Raw genomic sequence first — 19,479 nt, 5'->3', positions numbered from 1 at the left:
CGCTCGAGTAGGGCACCACATAAACAGAGCAAAACCATTAACTAGTGAAAAGTTTTATTTTATAGAGTAAGTAAATCTGAGTGATAATGAATCTTGAGCCACTAACTAGTGAAAGTTTTATTTTATAGAGTTAAATAAATCGGGTGATAATGAATCTTGAGCCATTAATAAAGCTTATTGAGCTAAACTATTTAGTAGGATCGTTGCACTCTCTTCTCAACAAGAAGGTTGCAGATCAGCACAAGAACTTGACCGTAACGATTCTAGCCACACCGAGTCTGGTTTCATTGTCATTTACTTCTCCTCTGCTCTCTATGTAGTTATGAGACATCACATTCTTGTTCAACAAAAAAAGATTTTGAATCAATGCCTGAGAAAGCCTTACTGAAGACAGTGGCTCCGGACCTAGATCTCGTAATCACCAGAAGAAATGTCGTTAATTCGGCTCAGTATTTGATGATTCCTCTAGAGTTGAGATTGTAGCTCCAGATATGTTCTCTTCTCCCAACTTTGTAATCCATAGGATATCACACATTATTAAGGTCCCACGGGCATAATTCACTTGTCTAAGCACTTTGCAGATAGATAGACACATCCATGTGATTCAAGAAATGTCCAACACATGATTTGTTTTTGCCACATTTGGAAGGAACAAGTTGCTTAGATTTTCGCTTTCAGTAATAAAATAAATGCTTCCTTTGTAAATTTTACTTTTACTTACCACTCAATTTTCACATATTTGTTTTACAAAAAAAAAGGACCATTATTCGTTCATATTTATTTGTTTCACTAGCTTTTTCAGCCTTTTTGGGATCGATGAAATATTAAATTTGAATGATACAAAAAATACGGAAGTGGGAAGATCACGACGTAGCATCTGTCTCTAGGTGTAACCGATCCTCTATATCCGATTGATTAAACAAATCACCGACCGATCCAAAACGAGAGAGAGAGAGAGAGAATTGTCAACACGTTAATCCTCTTATAAACCCGAGAGTCAAACTCACAACAAACTGTTATATTCTCTGCAGAAACTCCCACAAAAACAATTACATCTCCTCCTCCCCAGTTTCCTCTTCTCTTCTTTTTTTTCTGGATCATCCTGATTCTTCAGATCATCATCAACTTGGATCTCACGTCTCAGGTTTGTTGTATACAATGCATCTTTCAGATTTTCATTTACATTATCATCATCATGATCGATCTCATTTGAATCCGATCATCGTCGATCCTTTTTCCGACATTGTAATGTCGAAAGAGAGAGAGGAAGAGACTTTTTTTTTTTTATTAGTCTCTAACTAATTAAATAATAAGATAAAGACGTGCTCGTACGTTACTTAGTAATGCATTACTTGTGTCGTGTTACTTACTGTCTGCACAAGTTGGTAATTTAACTTTGTATTGTTTCTTATATAATTAGATAATCATGAAACTATTGTGATTCTCATGAATGAATGAAATGTTTGTTTGTCAATGTGGAAACATGTGTTGCTGTCACGAGTTATTACCAAGCTACAATAATGTCTGACATTTGAGTCGGTGGTCATGTTCTCTTGCCTTGCTTCTCAAGACTTCATCAAATTCTGTTCTTCTTATTATTATTATTCTTTTTTAAAATGAATGGCTAAAATGTCTTAAGACAATTCATTTTCTTGATTTCTGCTGCCAATAATGTTATGGTTGTTATTATTTCTTGTTTTATTTTCAGGTAGAAGAAGGAGATGAAAAGATTCGAGAGGCCAAGAACTTCAACTACCTCAAAGCCAAGAACCAGTTCCACTTTGGCAAAGAAAGATCAGAAACAGCAGCCCACTAGCAAAGCCAATGGAGTCAAACCATTGAATGCTGCTCAGCTTGTTTCAAGAGTTCTAGATGCAACTGCTTCTGATCCTTCTACACTCGCTCTAAACGATTCAACAACTGGATCCGAGTCTTCTGAAGTCTATGAAAACCTGAACCTTCATTACATGGACGATGCCAACGAGAAGCCAAGGAATGATGAGACTCTGATGATGGATTACAATGACGAATCAGGTACCGAAACAAACAATGATGGTTCTGTCTCTTCTTCTCAAGGAGGTGATCTGTTTTCCCCTGAAGATAAGAAGAAGTCAGAAAGGCAATCTAGGGTTCCCAAAAGCAGAAGCTCTCAGGATATAACACCCTTAGCATCAAAGGGACGAACCAATGCCGGTTCGGTTAGATCTCGATCCAACACCTTCCACGGCACTGCTAGAAAGACGGTGAGATCCAGTAAGAGTCAGGCAAAAGCTTTGTCTGATCTCTCCTCTTATAGAAGCAGCTCCTCTTATAGAAGCAGCTCTGAGAGTAAGAAGAGTTTCTCTCCTGAAGCGGTTGATGACACTCCTTTTGAAGATGCAAAAGAAGATGACAAGTTTGAAGATGCGTTGAATAATAACACAGAAAGTGACAATGACAATGAAGCACCTGTGGACAAGGAAGACAAAGGAAATGAAGTCTTGACTCAAAAGATTGGGACATTGGAGTCTCGAATAGAGGAACTTGAAGAAGAGCTGAGAGAGGTGGCTACTCTTGAGATGTCGCTCTACTCTGTGTTTCCAGAGCATGGGAGCTCGGAACACGAGCTGCACAGACCTGCACGTGACCTTTCTAGACTCTACGCACTTGCTAGAAAGAATCAGAGTGAAAACAAGTTGATCTCAGTTGCCAAAAACATTGCATCTGGTCTTTACTTGGTGTTGAAGTCATGTGGAAGCGATGTATCAAGGTAATTAAATTACATTTTAGTTTTCTATAGGATCTGATTAACCTTATTATGTTGCTTTGTCTATTCCTTGGATCAGGTTAACTTTCTGGTTGTCCAACACTGTCATGTTGAGAGAGATTATTTCATATGAGTTTGGTGGCACAAATCTAAATGGATCAAACTGGCTTGAAGAAGATTGGACAGATGCTAGAACTCTGATAGGTGCACTAAGAAGAGTTGAATCATGTTTATTCACAAAAACTGTTGGTTCCATATGGTCACAGGTAAAAACTCAAAAAGCCATATTAAATAGCTTTAGGTGCAGATATTAAATAGCTTTATATTCCCACTCTTTGTTTTAGGTAATGATGGTTCATATGAAACCTCAAGGAGTAGGCTCCACAAAGTGTGAAATGATGGGGAATTTTTCAGAGCCAGCAACATGTGACAGGTTACAAGAGAGCTTTTCTGTAAACCTATGGAGAAAAGCTTTTGAGGAGGCTCTTCAACGGCTGTGTCCTGTTCAAGAAGCATGTGGTTGTTTACATGTGTTGACAAGAATGGTACATAACTTTTTCCTTTTCTTCTTCTATTGGAATGGTGTTTTTTGAAATTAGCTGACATGTTATGTCTAACTAAAGGTTATGGAGCAATGCATAGCAAGACTTGATGTGGCTATGTTCAATGCCATTCTCCGTGAGTCGGCTCATCAGATACCAACTGATCCTGACTCTGATCCCATTTGTGACCCAAGAGTTCTCCCAATTCCAGCAGGCGTTTTGAGCTTTGAATCTGGCGTTAAACTAAAAAACACGGTATTCACATAATGAAGTTGTACATTACAAGCGCCATGAGCTATGTATGCTAGCTAACATAAGGTTAATATAGGTTGGATACTGGTCAAGATTACTTACAGACATCTTTGAGATCGATGATGATCATTCTGCGGAAAGAGGAGATGAGACATTTAAACCCTTCCACTTGCTTAATGAATTGAGTGATCTCCTTATGCTACCAAAAGAAATGCTTGTAGACAGTTCCACCAGAGATGAGGTAATGTATGCTTATTAACACTCTTAAGCTTGTGATTATAAATAGTCTCTTGGTTTAATATTTTTTTGTGTGTGTTTGCAGGTCTGCCCATCAATTGGTTTGAGTTTGATAAAAAGGATATTATGCAACTTCACACCAGATGAGTTCTGCCCATACCCTGTCCCAGGAAGTGTTCTTGAGGAGCTCAACATGCAGGTTGATTTTTCAGTCCTTTAATGATTAGATAAGAACTATTGCTAAAACTATGTTGTTTTGTTTGTGTTTTCAGAGCATAACTGAGAGTAGAAGCTCATCAGGAGGAGAGGCAACTAGAAACTTTCCTAGACAAGTCGATCCGGTTCAGTACTATCTTCCAACTAGTGCACAGTTGACAGATATGGTTGCAGAGTTCAGTGACAACCTTAAGGTTTCCATGATACAAAACATAGTATACAACAACAACAACAATGAAGAGACAGAAACATCAAGATCTCCTCCATACTACAAAATCATCAAAGGAGTTGAAGAAAAGGACAACCTTAGTTTCTCTCCCACTAACGAAAGATACAGACTCCTTGGAGAAATCTAAAACCAAAAGCTCATCATAAGATGTACATTCACACACACACACACTCCACAAACAAAACATACAATCTTGATTTTTTTTAGTAAAAAAAAAAAACTAGAGCGAATAAAATGGTCTCTCTCTTGGCTTTTATTGTTTATGCTGAAACTGGAAGCTTTTCAGTTGAAGCTGAGCTTATTATTATACCCTCAAGCGCTTTGATAACTTGAAGCAGTGAAGGCCGTTTCTCCGCAGCGACGGCGATGCAGTTGAGAGCAATGTCTAAGGTCTTCAGCATATCTGATTGGCAAGAGTCAGACAAGATCTTTTGGTCAAGAACCTGAGCAGCTCCATTCGTCAAGTTTATCTTCCTCCTCACCTGCTTCACTATGTCAAGAGACTCTCCTTCTTCTGCTCTCTGCCCCGTGACAAGCTCTAGTAGTACAACTCCAAAACTGTAAACATCCATTTCTTCTGTTGCTTTCTTGCTGTAATTGTTTTCTGAATACAATCAAAGAAAAAAAAAACACAATCAGTAGAAGTATACAGACACACACACAATCAGTATGATCACTTGACAGTTGACACTGTACCTGGTGCAGTATAGCAGGAGTAGTAGGTCTGAAACGCAGCTTCTCCAACGATATGGTCAAGAGCAAAATCACTAATCTTGGGTTCAAAATCTTTATCCAAGAGAATGTTTCTCGACTTAAGATTCCTGTGGAGCAAATGAGGCTCATAGTCTTTGCTAATGTAAGCCAACGCTTGAGCAACACCTAACGCTATCTTCAACCTAACCCCCCACTGCAGCTGATCACCACCGCCAGGGTTTGATAGCGTATCGTGCAAGCTACCGTTTTGCGCGTGCTCGTATATCAAGAAGATCAGCTCGTCTGTGAAACAAAAACCAAGGATTCGAATAACGTTCTTGTGACGTATCTTCGCTACGGTTCTCACTTCGGCTTTGAGGGCTTTTGATGATATGTTCCTCGAGTTCACTAACTTCCTCACAGCTATTAGCTCCCCAGTAGATAAACTGAGGACGTATAGGTCGGAAGGGGAGCTTTCATTCACCGCTTTCATCAGCTCCTGCTCGGTTAGTCTGAGAGGGTAATAAAACTCCGACCGCCAAGCACTCTTACACTGAGCTTTCTTTTTGTAGTATCGATACGAGATGAAGAAGGAAGCTGCGAGAGCGAGTGTTAAACATATCAGAACCAACAACAAGGCTATACGGAAGCTAGACCGGCCAGAGGAGCAAGAGGAACGAGGCAAACCGGGGCCGCAAAGCCCCGGATTGCCTTGCAGGAAGGAAGCGGGCAAGCCGGAGACAAGAGAGGGAGGCACCTCGCCTGATAACTTATTGTACGACACGTTGAAGAGAGCGAGCTTCAGGCTCTGCAGCTCTCGAGGGATCGAACCGGTGAGCTTATTAGCAGACAGATCAAGGTATGTCAGAACGTGTAACTCAGCTAGCGATTTTGGTATCTCTCCGGTAAAACCATTCCCTGCAAGAGACAAAGAGACAAGCTTCTTGCAGTTCTTGATCTCAGGGATCTTCCCTGAGAGAGTATTGTGAGAGATGTTGACAATGCTGAGGGAAGGCGAGTCGCAGAAGTTTGTTGGTAACTCTCCATCAAACTTGTTTTCAGAAGCAGAGAACTTATACAAGTTCTTGATAAGTCCAAGACCGTGTGGGATCTCACCGGAGAATGAGTTGTTATCTATCTCAACTTGCTCTAGTGATGAAGCCAAAGAGATAGACTCAGGAACTTGACCTGTGAATCTATTATCACCAGCTCTAATTATCTTAATCTTCGGTGACGACCATAGCTTAACCGGAAACTCACCAGAGAATCCGTTCTCCTGCACTTGAAGCCTCTCAAGACTAAGACACTCACCGATAGAGCTAGGCAACGAACCTTGGAACAAATTAGAATGGAGCGAGAGGCTAACAAGGCTCTTCCCACTGCACACGCCGCCAGGGAAAGAGCCTGTTAGCTTGTTCTGAGACACGTCGAGAGAGACCAAGCTCTTAAGAGAAGAAGTCCCTAAAGAACGAGTGATCTCACCGGTGAGGTTGTTGAGACACAAGTCCAATACTTTTAAGCTCGTTAAACCGGCAAACGAAGTGGGGATCCCTCCGTGGAAGCCTGACCTGTGGAGGAGAAGGTGTTCGAGCTTGTCTAGCTTCCCAATAGAAGAAGGGATCTCGCTAACTAAATAACTGTTCTCAGACAAATCAAGAACAAGAAGCTCTCTTAGCTTCCCTATTACATTAGGGACGAGACCGGTTAACAGATTACTCCCCAAGTTGAGAACTTGGAGATTGAGTAGCGACCCTAAACCTTCTGGAAGCTTACCCTCTACATGGTTACTACTCAAGTCAAGAGCTTTCAATGAACTGAACTCAGATATCTGATCAGGGATCGTTCCCCAGATGAGATTGGTACTGAGATTGAGAGTCTCTAAGGTGAGACACGCGGAGAGGTGAAGCGGGATGGGCTGGTTGAAGGAGTTTCGAGAGAGGTCGAGGTGAGTGAGGTAAGGGAGGTTGCAAACAGAGTCGGAGATTTCGCCGGAGAGGTTTAGGCTTTGGAGGCTGATGGAGGAGACGTAGAGAGAAGGAGCTCTGGTGCAAGTGATGCCGGTCCAGTTACAGTGGTGTGAAGAAGAAGAAGAGGTGTTGGACCAGGCTGAGAGAGAGTTCTTTGGATCGTCGATGGAGGATTTGAATCTGAGGAGGGAAGTGAGTTCGACGTCTTCCGTGAAAGAGAAGGTTGTGAGGAAGAAGCAGGAGAGAGCCAATGAGATTGAGAACTGGTGGTTGAATCTGGGGGTGGCCATTAAAGAGAATGAAGAAGATCTGCTGAGAGAGTGATTGGAGTGTGAGTGAGTGACGAGAGTGAGAATTAAAAGCATTATTGATGAGTAAAAAGAGAGAGAGTGTAATCATTTTTCGAATAAGACAACAGTTGTAATAAACTCTCTTTTTGTCAACAAATGCATTTAATAAAAGCTGGTCCACGTGGCGTAGTGTGTCTCTCACGAGTTTTAGATTCTTTTCGAGCTTGAAACCTTCTAGCTAAGGTAGAGGCTTTCGCCACGCTGACTTTTACCTACTAGTTGTACCACTCACATAACCTGCGAACACGCTTTTAGCTTTTTTTTCTCATCAGTTGTCCTTTTTATAAGCTTCTGGCTAAGTGAGAGTGTTCAGTCCTTTCTATAAGCTTCTGGCTTTTAGTTTTTTTTTTTTAATCAATTCGATCCTTTTTTATAAAACATTAAATCTTTTAATTAATCTTACTAAACTGGACTTGTCTGATCGGCTTATCTGAATGGTCGAGGAAAGCAGTGACGTATTATAATCTACTTTGGATTTAGAATTTTTAAATAATAAAACAGGGTGGTTTTGTAATTATAAGAGAGTGGAGTTAGTTATGGAAAAACAGAAAACATAGGGGGTTCAAAATGAAAATTTCCGTTAAATTCATCAAAGGTGTTCTTTCGGGTAGGAACTGGTAGAGATTATTTAGGACAAAACGTGTCGGAGATTGGACATTTCGGATCCTCTCTCTCTCTCTCTCTTCTCTCTGCTTCCGATTCCAAATCCGATTTCAAAAGCCAACCTTTTTACAGTGGACTTCCTCTGCAGCACACAAAAAGGTTTTCATTTTTCAAGGTGTGACCTTTCTTCCTCGAAAGCAAGTTCCTTTTTTCTAGGGTTTTCTTCTTTGTTTCACAGTCATATAGAAGTACTCTGTAACTTTGTCTTTTGCCTCTGAAGTTAACTTAGTTGACTTTCAGAACCTTTCAAAAGAGCTTTTGCTTCTTCTTTTTTTTGGATGGTACCGTTAATTCTGTTTGAGAGTTAGATTAGATGTTCAGTTGGTAATTGCTTGGCTTGAATTCAATACCTGCAGCTTCATTTGCTGGTGATAGATGATGATAGTTTTGATTTTATTGCTCCGCGCCAACGAGTTTGCTAGTAGAATGGTATAACTCAGGGAGGGTCTTCATTTGTTTTTGCTAATAGTTTCTCTTAATTCAAGTGATATCCACATTTATTCAGCCTCTTTACATGATTTTGCATACATTTGATGCGTTATTTTAATCAGTCTGTTAAGCAAAAAAGGTTCCTATGTTCTTGAGTTTGTGAGGCTTTTGGCATTTGTGTGTTGAATAAGTAAAGGAATCTCTAGCATTCTTCTTTATGGCTTGATTAGCTGAAACAGAACCAGCCACTATTCTAGAGAGTGTTTTTTTCTTTTCTTTGACCTTGTAGAATCTTTTCTTTTTAACTTGTCTTAATCTTAGCAGTGTCTTCTTCATATAGTTTGAATCTGTGTTACTGCAAGAGAAGTCTCGAGAATTTTGTACTGCAAGAGAGGCCGCCACAAGTGGATATTGTCTTTAGCCATCAAGTGTGTTAGTACAGAAAGTAATATGGCTGATATGAGTCCAATAACCGATGTCTCAACAGATGGAGACAGAGATCTTGGGGTTAGCTCATAACCTCTGAAATATTCCTCTCACTTTATGTTCTTCAGTGTAAAGTAAATTGTTATGTTTGTTAAATTTAATGCAGTCTGAGGGAGCACTAGTGAACAACACTGCTGCTTCTGATTCTAGTGAACGATCCAAGAACAAGTTGGATCAAAAGGTAATATCTCCATCTCTATAAGATTCAAAAGCCATTTTTATTGATCCAACGTTATAATCTTTTTATTTTGAATCCATAGACCGTTCGTAGGCTTGCTCAAAACCGCGAGGCAGCAAGGAAAAGCAGACTGAGGAAGAAGGTAATAAATATCTTTCAATTGGTTCTTTGTTTCTTGTTTTCTGAAATGGTTCACCCCTAAGTACTTTTTAATTGCTCCATCCATAGGCATATGTTCAGCAGCTGGAGAATAGCCGCTTGAAGCTTACACAGCTTGAGCAGGAGCTGCAAAGAGCAAGACAACAGGTTCCAATTCATTTTCTTCTCTTTTTTTTTTATATATATATTGTTAACTTTTTGTGATTCTGTATACATAAATGAATGTTTTCTCGCTTGTAGGGTGTCTTCATTTCAAGCACAGGAGACCAGGCCCATTCTACCGGTGGAAATGGTTGGTTTGCTTATTCTCAATCAGTTATCTTACTGGTTCAATGTTTGGATTGTGATATGTATAACTTTTTTATTCTTTCAGGGGCGTTGGCGTTTGATGCTGAATACTCAAGGTGGCTGGAAGAAAAGAACAAGAGAATGAACGAGCTGAGGTCTGCTCTAAACGCGCATGCAGGCGACGGTGAGCTTCTAATAATAGTAGACGGCGTGATGGCTCACTACGAGGAGCTTTTCAGGATAAAGAGCAACGCAGCTAAGAGCGATGTCTTTCACTTGCTTTACGGTATGTGGAAAACACCGGCTGAGAGATGTTTCTTGTGGCTTGGTGGCTTCCGTTCATCCGAAATCCTCAAGGTCAGTTCCCAAACTCCCATTTTGTCTTCTTCATCTGCTTCAGTAATAATAATAATAATAATAATAATAATAATGTTTGTGCAAAAAAAAAACAGCTTCTGGTGAATCAGTTGGAGCCAATGACAGAGAGACAAGTGATGGGGATAAACAGCTTGCAAGAGACATCGCAGCAGGCAGAAGATGCTTTGTCACAAGGGATGGAGAGCTTACAACAGTCGCTAGCTGATACTTTATCTAGCGGGACTCTTGGTTCAAGCTCATCAGGTAATGTAGCTAGCTATATGGGTCAGATGGCCATGGCGATGGGGAAGTTAGGTACCCTCGAAGGTTTTATCCGCCAGGTACAACAAAAAATCTTGACATTATTGTGTTATTTAATATGTAAATGTCTTTAAGAAGATAATGTTCACTTTGGTTGGTGGTGGTGGCAGGCTGATAATTTGAGGTTACAGACATTGCAACAGATGATAAGAGTATTAACAACGAGACAGTCAGCGCGTGCTTTACTTGCGATTCATGATTACTCCTCGAGGCTACGAGCTCTCAGCTCTTTATGGCTTGCTCGGCCTAGAGAGTGACAAACTTGAATGTTGGTCACTCGCTCAACTCAGCTGTACAAAATTCATATGGACACACAAACCAGGAAAGACTATTTACATTAACTTTGTTAGATGCGTGTCTTAGCAATCCATAAACGAATAAGAGTATTTTTCTTGTCTGTAAGGTTTCTAAATGGTTGGTAGTAGTAATTGATGTTGTTTGATTAGCTGTAGAGGTTTCTTTTCTGTAGCATTTGGGAAGCCTCAAAGTGTATACATATCTTTTATAATTAGAATTACTACCAATGTAATGTATTTGAGTCTTTTATTATCAAAGACAACTAGAATTGTTCAAAAGAATTGTGATTAAAGTTGTTAAAAGCAAAGGGGTATATAACTAAAATCATTCAGATTATTACATGTGAACTATTCCTAGTGGAACATCTTTTATAATCCCTGAATAGAGAGCTCACCAAAAGACCCAAAAAGAAAATAGCAAATAAAGATATGAATTAGCTTTTCATATTTTTCCTTACTAGTTTCCATATATTAGCAAATAAACATTCCATTATTTAGGTTTAAGACACAACAAGAAACATGACCGAAGCTTGACCAAAGCAACAAAAACTAGAAATATGAAACGAGAATGCAAAGACAACAACAACAACTTTATTTCAAGACAACATTGGTTAATTTAATCATACGACAGCTACTTCATTAGGCATCGTCTGCACCACCAGATTTGCTGCTCTCTCCTTCACGTGTCTTCATGTCTTCATTGTCATCAGATGGGAGGGAAGAAGGTCCACCTTCAGGTGCAACATCTGAAGCCTTTGGGATATCATCCCCAAGAATTGGCTCGTTGACACTTGTAGAAGGATGTGATCGCCTACCTATCTCTCTCTCAAACCATGCAATCTTCTCACTTGTATATGATTTTAAATCATGAACCTCGGTTTGAGAAAGGTCATCAAGGCTACGAAGACCATTTTCGAGATCGCAAATGAGATGATCCATCTCCAACTCCTTAACTACCTTCCGTTTATGGTCTAGCTCCTCCTTAATATTCTTGATTTTGGTCTTGAGGATGTATGACTCTACATCCACAGTTTTTCTTGCCATGGCCATCGCTTTTAGTTCTTTCATTAACTCCTTAACTACCTTCCGCATTTGGTCTAGTTCCTTCTGATCCATCTTTTATGATTTTGGGTCTTGAGAATGAGGTATGACTAGATCTTCAATTTTTCTTTTGTTTTGTGATGTTGAAATATAGACATGCACTTGTAATCTTATATATATAGAGAGAGCTGAGAGGAAGAGATTAGGATACAAAAACTGAAAGTTTCCGAGTTGTAGTGTGTGAACTACTGTTAAACGTGTGTTAACTACTAGCAAATGTACCTTAAAGTCAAAATATCCGAGAATGACGGTTGCGTGCTAACAAAGATTGGCCACCAGACAATTAACATATTAGACAGTTCACTTACCACTTAGGTGTTAATATTCACCTAACTTTTAAAGATTCATTCACCGAGTCACTAACCTCTTTTTCCGTAGTTTAATTCACCGAGTCAAAATATATAAGATTACTTGTTGCAGGAAATTTTGGCTTGAGCTGAAACAGAAGCAGCCACTATACTATAGAGTCTTCTTTTTTTCTTTGACCTTATACTCCATAAATGAATACTAAGTTGCCCTTTTAGATTTCTTTTTTGACTTGTATTAATTTGTGGCAGTGTCTTCAGATTGCAAATTTTCATTCTATCACGCATTGTATTGCAGAGAATATCCTACATCGAAAATATGAAAGAGAATTAAGTAATATACTAAGGGAGGTCGACACAAAAGAAACCATTCATCAAGCTTGTGTTGTATTTTATTTCATAATTTTTTTATGTACAGAATCTCAAACTACATGAATACAGTGTGTGTGTGTGTGTGTATTCCTTCATCCACTAAGCTCCACTTTTCTGATTTACGAGTGCATAACCAACTTTTTTGCAACGAGACGGACTCCAGCTTTCTGCTGATAATCATACGGTTCCAGAGACAGGAACGCATCAACAACACTTCCCTGCTTCAGCAATGTTTCAAGCTCCTCTGCGCTCGGGTTGCTGAAGATCAGCTTCTGAGTATCTCCACCGGACTCTCTCTGGTGCACCTCTATAGCATACCGAGCTGCATCTCCACTTATCTCCGTCGGTATACTGCAAGAAACTAATCAGTGAGTAACTATAGCAAGAAACCAGAAAGGGAGAGGGTTAACTTAACTTACTGTATCCTTGCGTTAGGGTAGTTTACTAACCCCTTCACTGGACTCACCACCGTGTTCCAGTCAGAAGAGGAACCTGAATCAACAGACACTTTCTGCGCATTGCTGTCACATGCTTCGAGTATACTGCACAGCCTTGGGTTCAGATCGACAACAAAGTTTAATCTCCTTCTCCCAGAGTTGTCTAGAAACTTCCCGCTGATTCCAAACCTTATTTTCAGACAAGAACAGTAGAGCTGCAGAGGGGAGGAGTCGCCGTGGAGGAGCTTTAGTCTCATTAGTTGGCTTCCGTGATAAAACGGGACAAGAACCGCTCTGATGTTTGAAAGAGATATCGCATCAGGGGACAAGAATCCTTCACGGTCACTTGTATTTGCGGAGACAACAACAGTATCAGATGGTTGATTCTCTTCTTCTTCCATTAGAGTGTCTAACGGAAGGTTGTTGTCTGAAGCCATTTCATTCCTCAAGAAGTTCATGTTAAACGGGTCTGGCTGAGCTACACTGTTCTCACCAATGGAAGGTAGGGTAAAAGGGGTTATCAGTGTATTATCCTCGCCAGAAGAAGAAGATGCTCTGAGATGTCTCCTTAAACTAGTAGTTTCTGTAGGAGATACTGATTTATCTACAAGAACATCTGGGAGACTAGACTCCTGAGAAATATATAAGCATTGCCTCTGATTAAATCCAATTTAAAAAAAAAAAAATTGCTTGCAAGGAGCCATTAGGAAACGGTACTAAAGAGAACATACCAAGAACAAGACTGTAGCACAATATTTGAGAACCTCAAGATTCATTCTAACATCGTCAAGGCTCCTGAAAAAAAGATGCAAACAATCAGAGCTCAACAGCTTTTGATGTTTATGATAAAGAACTAGATCCCAAATGCTGTAATGTTCAAGAAATCGCTATGCGGCCAGTGGCGAACCTACACTACCCAAGGAGAGGAGTGCCACCATGAAATTTTCATAAACTATTTAATCTTCTTAAATTTTAGTTATTTTTTCTTAGTAAATATCATTTTCTAGCTATATTTTTTAAGGTTATATAAGATTTGCCCCCACCAAAAAATAATCCTACATCCGCCACTGTATGCGGCAGTTAAAGCGTTTTATATGAGATTATTGATTAGGCGGAAACCCTTAAACCGACTTTTTTCAAAAATCGGTCTAAAAAATTGTTTCGTTTATGTTCGATTTGTAGCTAGACAGAGCTTACGCGGCATATACCAATTTTTAGAACACTGTGACATACCTATGAGTTTGCTTGCCAAGTCCGAAATAACTAGCCAAAGTTGCCATCTACAGAAACAAAAGCACACACATGATAAAAACTCCTCAAACCATCACCTTGAACACACAAAACCAAGAGTTCAAAAAAAAAAAAATCCATCATCCAACACTGTGATCTTGTATACCTTCATATCACCAGCTCTCCTACCAAACCTCTGAGTAAGCAAAGCCAAGGAGTCGATAGCACCTTTAGGCTCAGGAGGCTGACGACCAATCTCAGCAAAAGCTTCTCTAATCCTAGCACAATCAAACCTCAATATGTTGTGCCCTGCCCATATCCTCCCTGCAACAGCAATATTATAATAATACAAAAAAAAAAACTTTAATCTTTTGACATTTAAATCCAGAAAGATTAGCACTTTTGTATGTATTTGTAATTCAAACCGTGGAGAATGTCGTAGACGGTATCAGCAATGTCAGAGAACAGAGGCGCCAAAACGACGTCGTTGCGGCTAATACCGTTGCATCTAACGGATAAAGTGGATATGAGACTCAAATCCGCGGGTTGGACCAGTGTCGTGTAACTTCTTAGCTCCGTGAGCTTCCTTGGACATACCAGGATTGACCCGAACTCTAGAATCGCGAAACGCTCGCCTCGCTTTGGAACTGTTGTCTCAACGTCGAAGAAGGCGATCTCGGATCTATCCATCAAAGAGTTGTTTTTTTTTTTTTTTACTTGAGTTGAGCGGTTAATGTTAAAAGCTTTAAACTTTTGTTTCTGAATAGGATCATCAATGGGATATGAGATTATATGAAGCTGAGGTTACTTTGACCACTTCGTTACGCAAAGTGAAAATAAAATTTACTTTTTAGGGTTTTGGTCTTTTGAAATTGTGTTTTTACAAAGAGTGCTTTGTACACATTCCTTGCCTCTTTTACATGTCAAAGTAACCATTGTTCCGAGGTTGTTCCAAGCTTCTCTGCAAGAATCTTCAAAAGATTAGAGAGACAGTAAACACACCGAGTAAGGTCTTGATTTTGAGACTGAATCATAAACAAACATGAGGAGAGCTAACTTTACTTCAAACTACCTTCTAATTTCACACAGCCACAGTCTCTGGTCTCTTGCTAGTTTTGATTCCTTTTATAGCTGCAAGTAGTAGAAACGAGGAGACAACAATGTCAGAATAGGATCATGTATAGTTCACTTAACAGGGAGGAGACAATGTGTAGATACCTTCGGCGTAGTCTTTGGCTCCAAAGACAGCTGATCCAGCAACTAAAGCATTTGCTCCAGCCTCAATAACCTTTTTAAAAACAACCATGAACAAAAGATTCATGATTCTGTATTTTTTTTAAAGGCATACTGTTTCAAGATTCTTCACCTTGTAAGCATTTTTGGGAGTGACTCCACCGTCCACTTCAATCCATGGGTTTACTCCCTGCAGCAAACACCCAAGCCAATGGTAAAGCTTCTGGTTAGGTTGCAAAATAAACTTGAAATGAAGCTAAGTAGATAGATGTATTACCAGCTCCACACACATTCTTCTCAAGTCTGCTATTTTCTTAACTTGGCTTTCGATAAAGCTCTGCCCACCAAACCCAGGGTTCACAGACATTATCAAGACCAGATCAACCGCTGATGCCACAAGCAAAAGAGAATCCGATCAGAACAGTTTTACCGATAACTAAAGTGCATAATGTTCAGCATGTGCAGAAGCCTCACAGTCTAATACATATTCAATTGCACTCAACGGAGTGCCAGGATTAAGCACAACTCCAGCTTTAGCTCCCAAGCTTTTAATCTACATTCAATCAACATCACATTGTTCGATTAATTGAGTGTCTGTCTACAACAAGTATTGAAAAACAGGTTAAAGAATCTTACTTGATTGACTGTCCGATGCAAATGGATGGTAGAGGACTGCTCACAATGTACACTAACTATATCTGCACCTGCTTTGATGAAATCCGGCACTCTCTGCTCAGGCTCCACTATCATCTAACATAAGAGGGCATCTAAAAATTAACAGACGAACTCAGGAAACAGTAAAGCAAAAGGGAAGTATCAAGCTTTACAAGATGAACATCCAGTGGAAGATCTGTCACAGGGCGCAGAGCGTCAACCACTAGCGGTCCAATAGTAATGTTGGGAACAAAACGACCGTCCATCACATCAACGTGAATCCAGTCGCAACCTGCTAACTCAACAGCTTTCACCTGACGGAAAACCAAAAACACAGGAATGTAAAAACAGCAAAACTAGAGAAGCATTTGGAAAGTGGTTAAACCAAACCTGCTCGCCCAGTTTGGAGAAGTTGGCTGATAGGATTGATGGAGAGACAATGATATCGCTTTTGGAGAACTTATCAACCCGAGCTGAGGCCTTGACAACACCATGAGTGTTCCTTCTAAGAAAAAGTCATATAACAAATCATCTCTTAATACATATTGGTTCAAGCATTTCCACAAACACTTGGGGTACATTAAAAGAGACAACTTTATCTCTCTCTCTGGGGTTTGAACTCAAACAATTCGGATCAAGATTCTAACTTTCGAGCAACCCATCATGCTAACATGTTACCTCGAGGAAGGAAACGAAGTGCGCTGATAAAGAATCGGCCTTTCCGGTCTCAGGCCAACCCCAGTGACCAACGAAGCAGCTAAGCTCGACATGTCCACTCAAATAACTAATCGCTCACTGTAGATTTGGTGGGTTGTGAGAGAAAGTCAAACCTTCGATATCTCCGAGCCTCTTCTTCTTCTTCTTCTTATTCCCAAGTCTCTCTTGACTCTCAAACAAGAGGGAAAAAAAAACAATAAAAATCTCGACTTTTGTTCGGACAGAGGAGGTCTGAAGATCCGAGGAGTCGCCACGTGTGACGTAGGGCTTGTGGGAGATGTGAGTAGCTTATCTCCAATGCTTGGCTCTCCATTGCTGACTTGTGCCTCTCAGTGGCTCCCAAGGGACTCTTAATAGATATCGATTCCAGATGAGTTCAGATTGTTTTAGCTTTAGGGTTACTTTGGTAATTAAATTTATTCACGGTTCTTATGTCTCGGTACGACGTTTTCCGATACCAATTAGGAATCATGGTATCGTCAAACCGGGTTTGGTTTGGTGTAGGATGGCAATTTGTTTTCAGATATTGCATAGTTTATTTTATTTTATTTTTGGCTCTAAATTGACTGATATGAATCATACGTTGCTGAATGTAGGGCCAAGTATAATATCCATAGACATCGATTCGATTTGTTATTCATTTTGATTTGAACCAAAAAAATTCTGATATTTGTAACTTTACGAAACAAACAAATACCATGTAATATCCATAAGAAACGAAACAAATCACAAATATTTTTAAAGAACGGATATCTGATCCGATATGCTATATGCGTATATACATATATTTAAAGAGATATATATATATATATATAAATTCTATGGTTATTATATTTTACGTAAGTTTTATAATATTTTATCTATTAAATTTATTATATTAGGTATTAGAATTCTTAAAAGTAAATAATTTTGTAATAAAGTATTATTATTTTCTATTATTTTTAGATGTTTTATTTTATTTGTACGGATTAAATTGGATATCCGATTAAAAAGACACCAGAACTATCATATAGTAACAAATGTACACAAACTTTCAACATCGTCATAATTGCACACCATTTATGTATAACAACCTATTTCCACATGCAATAAAAGTTCGAAACTTATTTCTCCCTAAACTTTAAAAGATGAACCAATACCGACAAATAGCGGTTTAAAGTTGGTTGGTGTTCCTTAAACCCAAAAGTTAACCACCGGCTAACTTAACTAAACCAAAACGACCCGATTTTGACTCAAGTAGAGAATATAAACCAGATTAAATCAACCCAATACAATTAAATCCTCTATCTCTTTCGTGTCGTTGCTCCTCCACGTTGTTGCTCCTCTGCTTGGCTTCAATCAGGTAATTTCGCAATTCTCTGCCTCTATCTCTCTCTCTCTCAATAGTGTGTTTTCTCTCTGTCTCTCTCTACTATTGACTCTGTGTCTCTCTGTTTTGCAGAAACGATAATGGAGTCATGGACTGATGTGAATGTAGAGTGAAACAGAAATCAAAGAGGAAGAAGATGAAGGCGTTAATGCGGACTGAAGAGAAGAAGAACCGTGTTGGGACCCTCACGATCGGACCTTCAATCAAGGTTTGGGAGCCTTACAACGTCTTCGATTCACCTATGTTTCTCTTCGCCTCTGGATCAAGCTAGATCTATGGCTGTTTCTCATTAGTTTTGTGTATTTTAGTATATATATTATTATATGACGGGGAAACACAAGAATCAAGCATAGTCCATTGGTTTATGTGCTCCTGTAACAGCTTAACATTCCGAGTTCGAATCCATGATGGAGCAACATTTTTTTCCTTGTGTCTTTAGTTAATGTAAAATGACGTAAACGTCCTCATCTTCTTCCTCGTCAATATTTCTAGGAATCCCTAACCTCCGCTTCAGTTTTTTTCTTTTCACGATTCTTGACCAAATCTACTTCTTTTTCTTATGTATTTACTCAATTATTTTAAGTCAATTATGATTTTGAACCAACAAACTAACACATACATACAAATACACTTTCTGAATTTTTAGATTTTAGGATTTTAAAGGATTGAAATCGATTTTGGGGCTTTTAAAATGGTTTCGGGTCGGGTTTAAATGGATCCCTAGTAGGATCTTCGTTTGGGTCAGGCTATACCACTATCAATCGATACAAACTGGTTTACTATCACTTCATGTCATAAACCATTAAAACCAACCAAATTTTAATGTGTGTGGAAACCAGTTTTTATGGTGTGTGGAAATATAGGTTGTTATACTTAAGTGGTGTGCAATTACAACGAAATTGAAAGATTGTGTACATTTGTTAATACTCCCTCTGTTTTTTATTGTAAGTAGTTTAAGCAAAATTTGTTTGTTTCAAAATATAAGTAGCTTTCATAATTTAAGTAATTTTTACTTTTATTGGGTATAGTGTTACCAATCAAATAATATATACTTATTTATGATTGGTTTAACTACACCTAATTTATATATCAAATGCTATTTTTGGAAAAATTAATAACTTTCTTAATATTTGTGCATTCATCTAAAACTAGTTACAATAAAAAACAGAGGGAGTATACGATAGTTCTGGTGTGGAAATAGGTCGTCTTCCCGATTAAAAATATAAAACATTGAGTATTCGGAACACCAAATATTCGGGTATCTATGTAATTAATTACTCGAAAAATACATCAGATAACATCACGAATGCTTCCAGAATTTTAGATATTCAATCTATGTCCATTCCTCCCTGAAAATACTTTTTAAAAGTGAAATCGGTCTTATTATTTTTCTCTGTCTATTACCATATGATAAAAAAATATGTATATTAATGCTATTATAAGTGATGATCAATCATGAGCTTGTATACACGGTTATGAATAATTTCGCAACACTAACTATTATAGATCTAATAAACTTAGGTCGATTTACCTCTCAATTTATAAATAGCTGCTTTTGCTATATGATTCTTTCACGCAAAACATCGAGCGACTTACTCCTTTTTCTGAACGTCTACTTCATTTTACCGTTCAGACAACAATCAACATCACAT

The 19,479-nt window shown here is 38.9% G+C and overlaps 5 protein-coding genes and 1 long non-coding RNA gene across 7 annotated transcripts; 3 read left to right on the top strand and 3 right to left on the bottom strand.

The window, feature by feature from the left end:
* Nucleotides 1-932: 932 nt before the first annotated feature.
* On the top strand, nt 933-4,393 carry LOC106318498. The gene is made up of 8 exons (XM_013756502.1): nt 933-1,144; nt 1,709-2,749; nt 2,826-3,012; nt 3,091-3,291; nt 3,370-3,543; nt 3,617-3,781; nt 3,863-3,976; nt 4,050-4,393. Exons 2-8 carry the CDS (start codon nt 1,722-1,724, stop codon nt 4,347-4,349), a joined length of 2,169 nt encoding a protein of 722 aa, XP_013611956.1. The 5' UTR covers nt 933-1,144; nt 1,709-1,721; the 3' UTR covers nt 4,350-4,393.
* LOC106318497 (probably inactive leucine-rich repeat receptor-like protein kinase At5g06940) lies at nt 4,242-7,262 on the bottom strand. Its single transcript, XM_013756501.1, has 2 exons — nt 4,919-7,262; nt 4,242-4,826 (listed from the first exon to the last, which is right to left on the bottom strand). Exons 1-2 carry the CDS (start codon nt 7,245-7,247, stop codon nt 4,483-4,485), a joined length of 2,673 nt encoding a protein of 890 aa, XP_013611955.1. The 5' UTR covers nt 7,248-7,262; the 3' UTR covers nt 4,242-4,482.
* Nucleotides 7,263-7,856: 594 nt separating this feature from the next.
* Nucleotides 7,857-10,683, top strand: LOC106313308 (transcription factor TGA2). Its single transcript, XM_013751093.1, has 9 exons — nt 7,857-8,010; nt 8,665-8,831; nt 8,917-8,991; nt 9,071-9,130; nt 9,217-9,294; nt 9,388-9,439; nt 9,521-9,792; nt 9,888-10,133; nt 10,224-10,683. Exons 2-9 carry the CDS (start codon nt 8,775-8,777, stop codon nt 10,368-10,370), a joined length of 987 nt encoding a protein of 328 aa, XP_013606547.1. The 5' UTR covers nt 7,857-8,010; nt 8,665-8,774; the 3' UTR covers nt 10,371-10,683.
* A 1,422-nt stretch (nt 10,684-12,105) lies between these two features.
* On the bottom strand, nt 12,106-14,619 carry LOC106318817 (protein NEN1). The gene is made up of 6 exons (XM_013756954.1): nt 14,280-14,619; nt 14,021-14,178; nt 13,858-13,904; nt 13,356-13,419; nt 12,607-13,256; nt 12,106-12,538 (listed from the first exon to the last, which is right to left on the bottom strand). Exons 1-6 carry the CDS (start codon nt 14,542-14,544, stop codon nt 12,307-12,309), a joined length of 1,416 nt encoding a protein of 471 aa, XP_013612408.1. The 5' UTR covers nt 14,545-14,619; the 3' UTR covers nt 12,106-12,306.
* Nucleotides 14,620-14,675: 56 nt separating this feature from the next.
* Nucleotides 14,676-16,704, bottom strand: LOC106318818 (ribulose-phosphate 3-epimerase, chloroplastic-like). 2 transcript variants are annotated; one of them, XM_013756956.1, is made up of 10 exons: nt 16,420-16,704; nt 16,132-16,246; nt 15,915-16,055; nt 15,724-15,837; nt 15,562-15,640; nt 15,365-15,474; nt 15,221-15,277; nt 15,073-15,142; nt 14,927-14,985; nt 14,676-14,825 (listed from the first exon to the last, which is right to left on the bottom strand). In XM_013756956.1, exons 1-9 carry the CDS (start codon nt 16,509-16,511, stop codon nt 14,936-14,938), a joined length of 828 nt encoding a protein of 275 aa, XP_013612410.1. In that variant the 5' UTR covers nt 16,512-16,704; the 3' UTR covers nt 14,676-14,825; nt 14,927-14,935. The 2 variants fall into 2 exon arrangements, with proteins under 2 accessions (XP_013612410.1, XP_013612409.1); XM_013756955.1 differs by having other exon boundaries at nt 14,676-14,815; nt 16,420-16,702.
* Nucleotides 16,705-17,747: 1,043 nt separating this feature from the next.
* On the top strand, nt 17,748-18,192 carry LOC106317380. The gene is made up of 2 exons (XR_001265119.1): nt 17,748-17,800; nt 17,900-18,192. It is a non-coding gene; the product is annotated as an uncharacterized LOC106317380 (long non-coding RNA).
* Nucleotides 18,193-19,479: the final 1,287 nt, after the last annotated feature.

This window comes from Brassica oleracea, chromosome C9 (assembly GCF_000695525.1).
Source record: "Brassica oleracea var. oleracea cultivar TO1000 chromosome C9, BOL, whole genome shotgun sequence".
NCBI lineage: Eukaryota > Viridiplantae > Streptophyta > Magnoliopsida > Brassicales > Brassicaceae > Brassica > Brassica oleracea.
The sequence above is the reverse complement of the archived record's forward strand: the minus strand, read 5'-3'. Positions and strand labels throughout refer to the sequence as shown.

Excerpts from the sequence above, each read along its gene's own strand:
- LOC106318498 (XM_013756502.1), top strand. The coding sequence starts at position 1,722 with ATGAAAAGATTCGAGAGGCCAAGAACTTCAACTACCTCAAAGCCAAGA. Across the intron at positions 3,782-3,862 it reads ACAGTTCCACCAGAGATGAG|GTCTGCCCATCAATTGGTTT; the intron begins GTAATGTATGCT and ends GTGTGTTTGCAG. Across the intron at positions 3,977-4,049 it reads TTGAGGAGCTCAACATGCAG|AGCATAACTGAGAGTAGAAG; the intron begins GTTGATTTTTCA and ends TTGTGTTTTCAG.
- LOC106318497 (XM_013756501.1), bottom strand. The coding sequence starts at position 7,247 with ATGCTTTTAATTCTCACTCTCGTCACTCACTCACACTCCAATCACTCT. Across the intron at positions 4,827-4,918 it reads CTCCTGCTATACTGCACCAG|AAAACAATTACAGCAAGAAA; the intron begins GTACAGTGTCAA and ends GATTGTATTCAG.
- LOC106313308 (XM_013751093.1), top strand. The coding sequence starts at position 8,775 with ATGGCTGATATGAGTCCAATAACCGATGTCTCAACAGATGGAGACAGA. Across the intron at positions 8,832-8,916 it reads ATGGAGACAGAGATCTTGGG|TCTGAGGGAGCACTAGTGAA; the intron begins GTTAGCTCATAA and ends AATTTAATGCAG. Across the intron at positions 9,131-9,216 it reads AAAGCAGACTGAGGAAGAAG|GCATATGTTCAGCAGCTGGA; the intron begins GTAATAAATATC and ends CTCCATCCATAG.
- LOC106318817 (XM_013756954.1), bottom strand. The coding sequence starts at position 14,544 with ATGGATAGATCCGAGATCGCCTTCTTCGACGTTGAGACAACAGTTCCA. Across the intron at positions 13,420-13,857 it reads CTTGGCAAGCAAACTCATAG|GAGCCTTGACGATGTTAGAA; the intron begins GTATGTCACAGT and ends TCTTTTTTTCAG. Across the intron at positions 13,257-13,355 it reads GTGCTACAGTCTTGTTCTTG|GAGTCTAGTCTCCCAGATGT; the intron begins GTATGTTCTCTT and ends TATATTTCTCAG.
- LOC106318818 (XM_013756956.1), bottom strand. The coding sequence starts at position 16,511 with ATGTCGAGCTTAGCTGCTTCGTTGGTCACTGGGGTTGGCCTGAGACCG. Across the intron at positions 15,278-15,364 it reads GAAGAATGTGTGTGGAGCTG|GGAGTAAACCCATGGATTGA; the intron begins GTAATACATCTA and ends TGTTTGCTGCAG. Across the intron at positions 15,143-15,220 it reads CTCCCAAAAATGCTTACAAG|GTTATTGAGGCTGGAGCAAA; the intron begins GTGAAGAATCTT and ends GTTTTTAAAAAG.